General features: G+C 54.6%; 1 protein-coding gene across 6 annotated transcripts in view; it reads right to left on the bottom strand.

Moving 5' to 3' along the window:
* Positions 1 to 1,164: 1,164 nt before the first annotated feature.
* The window catches only part of nup98 (nucleoporin 98 and 96 precursor), a 205,840-nt gene continuing 195,373 nt past the window's right edge, over positions 1,165 to 11,631 (bottom strand). For all 6 annotated transcript variants that reach the window (XM_085999815.1, XM_085999814.1, XM_085999812.1 and 3 more), the window contains 3 exons: positions 11,271 to 11,425; positions 7,303 to 7,835; positions 1,165 to 3,828 (listed from right to left, as the gene is read on the bottom strand). In XM_085999815.1, the coding sequence (XP_085855941.1) occupies positions 3,212 to 3,828; positions 7,303 to 7,835; positions 11,271 to 11,425 (1,305 nt within the window). In that variant the 3' untranslated portion in view covers positions 1,165 to 3,211. The remainder of the gene's footprint in view (positions 3,829 to 7,302; positions 7,836 to 11,270; positions 11,426 to 11,631) is intronic.

The raw sequence follows: 11,631 nt of genomic DNA, 5'->3' as shown, positions 1-11,631 counted from the left end.
AGGACAAGGTCGTATAAGCTCTGGAAACACTGCTAACCACCAGCACATAGAATCTTACAGCACAGGAGGAGGCCATTCGGCCCATCGTGCCTGTGCCAGCTCTTTGAACGCGCTGTCGTGCTCAGTCCCACCCCCCCGCTGTGTGTCCGTAACCCGGTCAGTTCCTCATCCTCAACCCGTCCAACTCCCTTTTACAATTATTGATGGAATCAGCTTCCGCTACCTCTTCAGGTCGAGCGTTCCTGATCCCCACAACTGAGTGAAAACATTTCTCCTCCTCTCCCCTCTCGATCGTTTGCCAATGATTTTGAATCTGTGACCTCTGGTTATTGACCCACTCGCCCGAGGGAAGAGTTTTTCTCCATTTACTCGATCAAAACCTCTCATCATCTTGAGAACCTCTTCACCTTCTCTGTTCCAAGGGGAACAGTCTGAACTTTTCCAGCCTCTCCTCATAACTGAAGTCCCTCATCCCTGGTCACATCGACTCTGATCTGTTCAATAGATGGGCTTTCCATTGTCAGCCATCTAAGGTGTCAATCCTAATTTAATCTCACCAATTCAGTAATCTCAGACCCTGTCGTTCGGTGTCCAGCAATCCAGTTAATTGTAAACTAGAGTTACAGTGAGCTGCCTTTACCTGGCATTCATAGCGGAAAGTAACGCTATGAATTATTTGTTATCCCAGTTGCGAGATAACTCTGTCTACAACTATTTATATCTGATTTAGTGTTTGGTTCACGGCCACTTCTCTCCCAGGAATGCCCACCTTGAAGAAGTTCTGCTCTTCCCTCCGATGGGATTTCCGTTTGTCTCTTTCACCTTGTTCGCCTTCATTGCTTTCTGTTTCCCTTCTCATGTTGGTTCTGCACTTGCTTAAAACCTGTTACATCTCTAACTTCTTCCAGTTCTGACGAAGGGTTTCGACCTGAAACGTTAACTCTGTTTCTCTCTCCACGGATGCTGCCTGACCTGCTGAGTGTTTCTGGCATTTTCTGTTTTAATTTTATATGTAATTAATTACTTGTACACTCAGTGTTCAAATTTACGTAGTGATAATTGTGATTTTGTATCTCAATAAACAATTGTTAGTGCGAGAATAATCCAACTTCATTGATGATGAAACAACAAAGATTGGTGAAGTCAAGCGTAGGTCCCTTGCAGTCAGAATCAGGGGAATTTTTAATGGGGAACAAAGAAATGGCAGACCAATTAAATACATACTTTGATTCTGTCTTCACAAAGGAGGACACAAATAACCTCCCAGAGATGTCGGGAACATAGGGTCTGATGAAAGGGAGGAATTGAATGAAATTAGTATTTGTAGGGAAATGGTGTTAGGGAAATTGACGGCATTGAAGGCCGATAAATCCCCAGGGCCTGATAATCTACATCCCAGGGTACTTAAGGAAGTGGCCCTAGAAATAGTAGATGCATTGCTGGTCATCTTCCAAAATTCTATAGACTCTAGAACAGTTCCCATAGATTGGAGGGTAGCTAATGTAACCCCACTATTTAAAAAATGTGGTAGAGAGAAAATGGGGAATTATAGACCGGTAAGCCTGACATCGGTAGTGGGGAAAATGCTACAGTCCATTATAAAAGATGTAATAACAGAGCACTTGGAAAACAGTGACAGGATCGGACAAAGTCAACATGGATTTACAAAAGGTAAATCATGCTTGACTAATATACTGGAATTTTTTGAGGATGTAACTGGTAGAATAGATAAGGGAGAACCAGTGGATGTGGTGTATTTGGACTTTCAGAAGGCTTTCGATAAGGTCCCGCATAAGAGATTAGCGTGCAAAGTTAAAGCACATGGGATTGGTGGTAAGGTACTGTCTTGGATAGAGAACTGGTTGGCAGACAGGAAGCAAAGAGTTGGAATAAACGGGTCTTTTTCCGAGTGGCAGGCAGTGACTAGTGGGGTACCGTAGGGATCGGTGCTAGGACACCAGCTATTCACAATATATATAAATGATCTAGACGAGGGAACTAGATGTAATATCTCCAAGTTTGCAGATGACACAAAGCTGGGTGGGCGTGTGTGCTGTGAGGAGGATGCAGAGAAACTCCAGTATGATTTGGACAGGTTGGGTGATTGGGCAGATGCATGGCAAATGCAGTATAATGTGGATAAATGCGAGGTTATCCACTTTGGTGGCAAAAACAGGAAGACAGATTATTATCTGAACGGCAATAGATTGGGAAAAGGGGAAGTGCAACAAGACCTGGGTGTCCTTGTGCACCAGTCGCTGAAGGTAAGCATGCAGGTGCAGCAGGCGGTTAAGAAGGCAAATGGTATGTTGGCCTTCATAGCGAGAGGATTCGAGTACTGGAGCAAGGATGTCTTGCTGCAGTTGTACAGGGCCTTGGTGAGACCACACCTTGAGTATTGTGTGCAGTTTTGGTCGCCTTATCTGAGGAAGGATGTTCTTGCCACGGAGGGAGTGCAACGAAGATTCACCAGACTGATACCTGGGATGGCAGGAATGACGTATGAGGAGAGATTAGGTCGATTGGGCTTATACTCGCTGGAGTTTAGAAGAATGAGAGGGGATCTCATTGAAACATAAAATTCTAACAGGACTGGACAGACTAGATGCAGGAAGGGTGTTCCCGATGGCCGGGGATTCCAGAACCAGGGGTCACAGTCTAAGGATAAGAGGTAAGCCATTTAGGACTGAGATGAAGAGGAATTTCTTCACCCAGAGAGTGGTGAACCTGTGGAATTCTCTACCACAGAAGGCAGTGGAGGCCAATTCATTAAATATATTCAAGAAGGAGTTGGATATATTTCTTAAGTCTAAAGGGATCAAGGGGTATGGGGAGAAGGCAGGGACAGGGTACTGAATTTGGATGATCAGCCATGATCTCATTAAATGGCGGAGCAGGCTCGAGGGGCCGAATGGCCTACTCCTGCTCCTATCTTCTATGTTTCTATGCATCTATACTATTCGCCTCAACCACTCCCTGTGGCAGCGAGTTCCTCATTCTCACCACTCTCTGGGTAAAGAAGTTTCTCCTGAATTCCCGTGTTAGGTGATTCCCGGGATGGTAATCTGGTGGAGCAGATCATCAATAGAATGTAAATCAGGCAGGTTCTACGATGGCTGCGCGATCAGCTCTGCCCAATTACCACCCCAGCGGAGAGTGTGAAACCCCCCCACCCCCGGGAGAGAGATACGCAGGGCGCGCGTGGCTCGGTCTACAGAGCTTTGGCCACGATTAGAGCGGTCATGACGAAGACCATGATAACAAAGAGCCACATGAAGCACCGGTCCATCACTTTGGCCACTTTCTTCCACTCCGCAGTCCGGCTCCGAGTTGCTCTCTGGCGGCGGAAGCAGTTGGCGATGAACTCGATGTCCCCAATCAGCCTCTCCCGGTGACGGAGGCAGCTCCTCCCGCGGCCCCGGTGACCCCCGGCGCCCTTGGCCGCCCCGAGGCCCAGCTTGACCTCCTTCCCCGCATTGTGGCCGCTGCTGGGCGCGTTGTCGAGGGAGGCCGAGCGGCCGGGGATTTGCTCCGGTTCCTCCTGCCCCTTGCCGGCCATTTCCTCTTCAGCCTCCTCCTCCTCCCCCCTCGGCCGATGACCACTGCCGGCCAGATCGGACTGACCGTCCCATTCCGCTGCCATGCCACTCGCACAGTTCTCGCCCACTTCATAGACGAAGAGGACTCTGGCCATGTGATGGACGATGACCACTCTGGCCCAGTGGGGGACAGGCTTGGCCTCAGGACCACAGTGATGGATGTTCATGATCAGGATAGTCAGGGCTGTGGAAGCTGTAATCATTGTCATTGTAGCAATGTAGTATTTCCCTGTAACAACAACAACTTGTATTTATATAGAGTCTTTAACATAGTAAAATGTCCCAAGGTGCTTCACAGGAGCGATTATCAAATAAAATTTGACACCGAGCCACATAAGGAGATATTAGGACAGGTGACCAAAGGCTTGGTCAAAGAGGGAGGTTTTAAGGAGCGTCTTAAAGGAGGAGAGAGGCGGAGAGGTTTCGGGAGGGAATTCCAGAGCTTAGGGCCCAGGCAGCTGAAGGCACGGCCGCCAATGGTGGAGCGATTAAAATCGGGGATGGGCAAGAGGCCAGAATTGGAGGAGCGCAGAGATCTCGGAGGGTTGTGGGGCTGGAGGAGGTTACAGAGATAGGGAGGGGGGCGAGGCCGTGGAGGGATTTGAACACAAGGATGAGAATTTTAAAATCGAGGTGTTGCGGGACTGGGAGTCAGTGTAGGTCAGCAAGCACAGGGGGTGATGGGTGAACGGGACTGGGTGTGAGTTAGGACACGGGGCAGTGAGCACAGGGGGTGATGGGTGAACGGGACCCGGTGCGAGTTAGGACACGGGGCAGCGGAGATTTGGATGAGCTGAAGTTTGTGGAGGGCGGGAGATTAATCATTCCCCGATTGGGTGATCCTTGGCCGTCAGTCAGACAGCTTTTTTTCTGGTGTAACTAATATCGAAAAATGTTCAAAGAACTTTTATAAAAAGCACAAAATTGTTTAAATGCCCCGATGGTGTTTCACCCGGGTGTTGCTGGCCGCCGTGTCCTGGAGATCAATCTTTTATTCCTGGAGATTCCGGGCCAGTCCTGGAGGGTTGCTGACCCAGCCTAGACCGACCCGCCGAGGGAACGCCCCACTCCGCAGGCAGTGGACAGACTCCCTCAGACTGGGCATGGAGGAGTGAGGAGTTGGGCAAGGACGGGGGAGGGTGTCACTGGGGCAGAATTGCCAGAAGGAAAGTTGACCAAAGTAGGCCACAAGAACTAGTCTAGCGCCCTGCTCAAAATTCCACAGATTAACTCTGTCATGAGGTTTATTCATAGAATGACGCAGCCATTCGGCCCATCGTGCCTGTGCCGGCTCTTTGAACGAGCTCGCCAATTAGTCCCACTCCCCCTGCTCTTTCCCCACAGCCCTGTGAATTTCTCCTTTTCAAGTATTTATCCAATTCCCTTTGGAAAGTTATTGAATCTGCTTCCATCGCCCTTTCAGGCAGCGCATTCCAGATCACAACAACTCCTCGCCTTCTGGACTGACACACAGTCCAGACCGGGTAAGGACGGCAGGTTTCTTTCCCTGAAGGACATTAACGACAATCTGACAGCTTCATGGTCGCTTTTACTGAGACCAGATACTGATACCAGATAACCCAAGTGCCCTGGTGGGATTTGAACTCTCGGTTTCCGGATTAATAATCCAGTAATGTAACCACGACACTACAGCATGATACCTTTACTCACTGAGACACTTTCGAGTCCCACTCCAGAGACTTCAACCAATAATCCAGGCCAACACTCCCAGTGCAGTACTGAGGGAGCGCCGCACTGTGGGAGGGGCAGTACTGAGGGAGCGCTGCACTGTCGGAGGGGCAGTACTGAGGGAGCGCCGCACTGTCGGAGGGGCAGTACTGAGCGAGCGCCGCACTGTCGGAGGGGCAGTACTGAGGGAGCGCCGCACTGTCGGAGGGGCAGTACTGAGGGAGCGCCGCACTGTCGGAGGGGCAGTACTGAGGGAGCGCTGCACTGTCGGAGGGGCAGTACTGAGGGAGCGCTGCACTGTGGGAGGGGCAGTACTGAGGGAGCGCCGCACTGTCGGAGGGGCAGTACTGAGGGAGCGCTGCACTGTCGGAGGGGCAGTACTGAGGGAGCGCTGCACTGTGGGAGGGGCAGTACTGAGGGAGCGCCGCACTGTCGGAGGGGCAGTACTGAGGGAGCGCTGCACTGTCGGAGGGGCAGTACTGAGGGAGCGCCGCACTGTCGGAGGGGCAGTACTGAGCGAGCGCCGCACTGTCGGAGGGGCAGTACTGAGCGAGCGCCGCACTGTCGGAGGGGCAGTACTGAGGGAGCGCTGCACTGTCGGAGGGGCAGTACTGAGCGAGCGCCGCACTGTCGGAGGGGCAGTACTGAGGGAGCGCTGCACTGTCGGAGGGGCAGTACTGAGGGAGAGCCGCACTGTCGGAGGGACAGTGCTGAGGGAGCGCCGCACTGTCGGAGGGGCAGTACTGAGGGAGCGCCGCACTGTCGGAGGGGCAGTACTGAGGGAGCGCCGCACTGTCGGAGGGGCAGTACTGAGGGAGCGCCGCACTGTCGGAGGGTCAGTACTGAGGGAGCGCCGCACTGTCGGAGGGGCAGTACTGAGGGAGCGCCGCACTGTCGGAGGGGCAGTACTGAGGGAGCGCCGCACTGTCGGAGGGGCAGTACTGAGCGAGCGCCGCACTGTCGGAGGGGCAGTACTGAGGGAGCGCCGCACTGTCGGAGGGGCAGTACTGAGGGAGCGCCGCACTGTCGGAGGGGCAGTACTGAGGGAGCGCCGCACTGTCGGAGGGGCAGTACTGAGGGAGCGCCGCACTGTCGGAGGGGCAGTACTGAGGGAGCGCCGCACTGTCGGAGGGGCAGTACTGAGGGAGCGCCGCACTGTCGGAGGGGCAGTACTGAGGGAGCGCCGCACTGTCGGAGGGGCAGTACTGAGGGAGCGCCGCACTGTCGGAGGGGCAGTACTGAGGGAGCGCCGCACTGTCGGAGGGGCAGTACTGAGGGAGCGCCGCACTGTCGGAGGGGCAGTACTGAGGGAGCGCCGCACTGTCGGAGGGGCAGTACTGAGGGAGCGCCGCACTGTCGGAGGGGCAGTACTGAGGGAGCGCCGCACTGTCGGAGGGGCAGTACTGAGGGAGCGCCGCACTGTCGGAGGGGCAGTACTGAGGGAGCGCCGCACTGTCGGAGGGGCAGTACTGAGGGAGCGCCGCACTGTCGGAGGGGCAGTACTGAGGGAGCGCCGCACTGTCGGAGGGGCAGTACTGAGGGAGCGCCACACTGTCGGAGGGGCAGTCTTTCGGATGAGACGTTAAATTGAGGCCCCGTCTGCTCTCTCAGGTGGGTGTAAAAGATCCCACGGCCACTATTTGAAGAGGAGCAGGGGAGTTCTCCCCGGTGTCCTGGGGCCAATATTTATCCCTGAATCAACATCAGTAAAACAGATTATCTGCTCATTATCACATTGCTGTTTGTGGGAGCTTGCTGTGCACAAATTGGCTGCCGCGTTTCCCACATTACAACAGTGACTGCACTTCAAAGGCACTTCATTGTAAAGTGCTTTGGGTGATCCTGAGGTCATTGAAAGGTGTTAGGTTTTCTTGTTACTGCACTGGGAGTGTGGGCCTGGATTTTGTGCTCAAGTCTCTGGAGTGAGACTTGAAGCCTTGACTTTCTGACTCGGAGGCGAGAGCGACACCCACTGAGCCACAGCTGAGACAATTCCAAACAAAACGCGACTCACCGATGAGCGGCACGTTCTCCGACGGCGGCATGATCTCCGCCACCAGCAGCTGGAAGACGGTGAGAGCCAGCAGCACGGTGAGGCCCAGCGAAACCTTCTCACCGGAGCCCGCCGGCAAGTAGAAGCTCAGGGGGGCCAGGGAGGAAATCATCACGCAGGGCAGGAGCAGGTTATAGACATAGAAGGAGGCCCGTCTCTGCAGGAGGAGGGTGAAGGTCACGTCGGGGTAGGGCTCCGCGCAGCACCCGTACAGGACGACGTTCCTCTCGGCAGGCATGCCCAGGACCTCCCACTCCACGTGCTCCACAAAGTCGCTGAGGTCCCCGCCGCCCAAACCCATCAGGAGGTCGATCTGGTTTCCGTTGTAGGTCCAGGAGCCAAAGGTCAAGGGGCACTGTTGGACGTCGAACGGGAAGAGGGAGACGTTCACCTTGCAAGAGGTTCTGGTGATGGCGGGGGAATCCCAGGTGACCTGCCCATCGTGCCTGAGCACCACATTGGTTTCCACGGAGCTGGTGAATTGATCATCGGCACTGGAGGGGGGGAGGAGGGAGGGGAGTGGGGAAGGGGAGGGGGGGAGTTGGGGAGGGGAAGGGGCAGGGAGGGAGAGGGAGAGGGTGAGAAGAGGGGAGTGGGGAGTGGGGGAGGAGGGAGAGGGAGGGGGAGGGAGAGTGGGGGAGGGATAAGGGGCATGGGCAGGGAGGGAGAGGGAGGGGGAGAAGAGTGGGGAGGGGAGGGGAGGGAGGGGGAAGGGGGGAGAAGAGTGGGGGAGGGGGAGGAGAGTGGGGGAGGTGGGAGGGGAGTGGGCAGGGAGGGGAAGGGAGGGGAGAATGGGGAGGGGGGAGGAGAGGGGGCAGGGAGGGAGGGGGAGGAGAGTGGGGAGGGGAGTGGGGGAGGGTGGCAGGGAGGGGGGAGTGGGGGAGGGGGAGGGAGGGAGGGGAGGAGGCAGGCAGGGAGGGGGAGGAGAGTGGGAAGTGGGGGAGGGGGCAGGGAGGGGGAGGGAGGGAGGGGAGGGGGCAGGCAGGGAGGGTGGGGAGTGGGGGAGGGGGAAGGGAGGGAGAGGGGGAGGGGAGCGGGGAGAGGGAGGGGGAGTGAAGAGTGGGGGAGTGGGGAGTGGGGGAGGGGGCAGGGAGGGGGAGGGAGGGAGGGGAGGGGGCAGGCAGGGAGGGGGGAGAATGGGGAGTGGGGGAGGGAGGGGAGGGGGAGGGCAGGGAGAGAGGGGGAGGGGAGGGAGTGGAGGAGGGGGGAGGGGAGGGGGCAGGGAGGGAGGGGGGAGGGGGGAGAGGGGGGGGAGTGAAGAGTGGGGGAGGGGGAGTGGGGGGGAGGGGAGTGGGGGAGGGGGGAGAGGGGGGGAGTGAAGAGTGGGGGAGGGGGAGTGGGGGGGAGGAGGGAGGGGGGAGTGGGAGGGGAGGGGGGAGAGGGGGGGAGTGAAGAGTGGGGGAGGGGGAGTGGGAGGGGAGGGGGGGAGGGGGGATGAAGAAGAGGACAGGTGTCACAACTCACTCAACTCAAAGGTCTACAGAATGAACCTGACCAATGGGATTGCTCCAGAAACCAGGTCAATGTGTCCCGGCCAACGTTCGCCCCTCAGTCTGGTCATTTATCCCATTGCTATTTGTTGGCTCTTGCTGTGCCCAAATTGGCTGCCGCGTTTCCCTGCATTGCAACAGCGACTACAGAGACCGTAAACCCAGGCCCCGTCTGCCCTCTCGGGTGGACGTAAAAGATCCCAGGCCCACTATTTTGAAGAGGAGCAGGGGGGAGTTCTCCCTGGTGTCCAGGGGCCGATATTTATTTATTTAACCAACATCACTTAAAAAAACAGATGCTCTGGACATTGCTGTTTGTGGGATCTTGCTGTGCGTGAATTGGCTGTCGCGTTTCCTACATTCCAACAGTGACTGCGTGTCACAAAGTACTTCATTGGCTGTAAAGCTCTTTGGGACGTCCCTAGGTTGTGATTGGGTGCGAAAAAAAATGTTTTCCTCATCTCCCATCTGATTCTTTTGCCCATAGACCCAACATTCGGGGTTGCCAACCCTCTCGGATTGCCCTGGAGTTACCAGGGATTGAAGACTAATCTCCTGCAGGGACAGGGTACTGAATTTGGATGATCAGCCATGATCTTGTTGAATGGTGGAGCAGGCTCGAGTGGGCCGAATGGCCTACTCCTGCTCCTATCTTCTATGTATCTATGTATCCTGCGACTACCAGGATGGCAGAAGGTGAACTGGGTGGACGGGGGTCTATTGTCGTCCAGCAATTGCTCCGTCCCAATTGTTCCTCCCACGCGTGAGGACAACTGCAGCAGCTTTGTAACATTGCGCAGTGAAGACACTCGGCAGTTTGTACAAGGCACTAACTGGAACCAGCGCCGCGGTGAACCGATAGTGTGACGCCAAGCTGTGAACCGCTGGTTCCTCTCTGGTACCTCACCCAAGCATCTACTCTTCATGTCTAAGCTCAACCTGGGCAGTCAGAGTCGGCAGGATATTCGACCACGCAAGGCATCACAGCCCAGCTCGATCCTGTCTTTGACTGACTTTCCAGTGTGGTGGGGGAATGGCGGGGCCGGAGGGGGGGCAGTCACTGAATAGGGATCGGGAGTAAGACGCTATGTCACTGAGGGGTAATTGTTGAACATTTGTTCTTGGCATGTGGGTTAAAAGGCCCACATTTATTGCCCATCCCTAGTTGCCCTTGAGAAGATGGTGGTGGGCCCTCTTCTTGAACCGCTGCAGTCCGTGTGGTGATGGTGCTTTCTCAATGGAGTTACGAAGGGAACTGACCCAACAACATAGAGACAGGAGGAGGCCATTCAGCCTCTTAATCCTGTTCCGTCATTCAATTAGGTCAGGGTTGATCTTTATCTTAATTCCATCTCCCCGCCTTTGCTCCATATTCCTCGATACCCTTACCCAGCAAAAATCTATCGATGTCAGTCTTGAAATTTTCAATTGACCCCCAGCACCCACAGCCTTTGGGGGGGGGGAGAGTTCCAGATTCCCACCACCCTTTGTGTGAAGAAGTGCTTCCTGACATCACCCCTGAACGGCCTGGCTCTAATTTTAAGGTTCTGCCCCCTTGTTCTGGACTCCCCCCACCAGAGGAAAGAGTTTCTCTCTCTCTCGACCCGATCAACTCCTTTAATCATCTTAAACACCTCGATTAGATCACCCCTTAATCTTCTAAACTCGAGGGAATACAAGCCCAGTCTGAGCAACCTGTCCTCGTAATTTAACCCTTTCAGTCCCGGTATCATTCTGGTGAATCTGCGCTGCTCCCTCTCCGAGGTCGATATATCCTTCCTGAGGTGCGGGGCCCGGAACTGAACACAGTGACTCCCGCTGGGGTCTGACCAGAGCTCGTTACAGCTGAAGCATCACTTCTCCCGTGTATTCCAGTCCCCTCGAGATAAAGGCCAACATTCCAATAGCCATTATAATTATTTTTTGTGCCTGTCCACTAGCTTTTAGTGATTTGTGTACATGGACCCCTCAATCTCTCGGCTCCTCTACAGCTCCGAGTCTCTCACTATTTAGAAAATTCTGATTTATCTTTGTTGGGTCCAAAGTGGACGATCTCACACTTGCTCACATTAAACTCCATCGGCCACAGTTTTGACCACTCACTGAACCTGTCGTTGTCCCTTTACAACTTCCTGCAGATCGGAAAGCGAACAGAAGAGAGAAGAGAAAGAGAGGAGAGGAACGGAGTGGAGAAGAGGACGAGGAGAATAAAGAGAGAAAGATCAGAGGAGAGAAACGAGGAGAAAGCCGGGAGAGTAAACGATGTACCATTAGCAATAACGTGAAGGAAAATATCTCCCCCCTCTCCACGGGTCAGACAGTGGGCGACCGTGCCCTCTGCCCAGCTCAGCACGCACTGCTTGGGCTCTGCTGCTCCTGTCTCTGGCCAGAATCCAATACATAAAAGGTGGGCTTGAGCTTAATACCAGGCAGACCTACCTGTTATATACGACTATATCAGGCCTCCATAGATATCGACCAGGTATACGTATGGCATCAAGCCCATCATAGTCATCCTTATTCCAGCGTCGGAATGCATCCTTCCACACCTGTCTGATCCACAGGTAAGTTGTCAAAATCTGGTTCCTTTCATCCTGAAATATAATAGGCACGTTAGTCTATGGAGTGGCTGAGGTGAAGAGCAGAGATGCATTTAAGGGGAAGCTGGATAAACACATGAGGGAGAAGGGAATAGAAGGATATGGTGATGGGGTGAGATGACGAGGGGTGGGAGGAGGCTCGTGTGGAGAATATACACCGGCACGGGCCAGTTGGGCCGAATGGCCTGTTTCTGTGCTGT

Source organism: Somniosus microcephalus, chromosome 10 (genome assembly GCF_052327205.1).
Source record: "Somniosus microcephalus isolate GS21.2 chromosome 10, FLI_Smic_1.0, whole genome shotgun sequence".
NCBI lineage: Eukaryota > Metazoa > Chordata > Chondrichthyes > Squaliformes > Somniosidae > Somniosus > Somniosus microcephalus.
The sequence above is the reverse complement of the archived record's forward strand: the minus strand, read 5'-3'. Positions and strand labels throughout refer to the sequence as shown.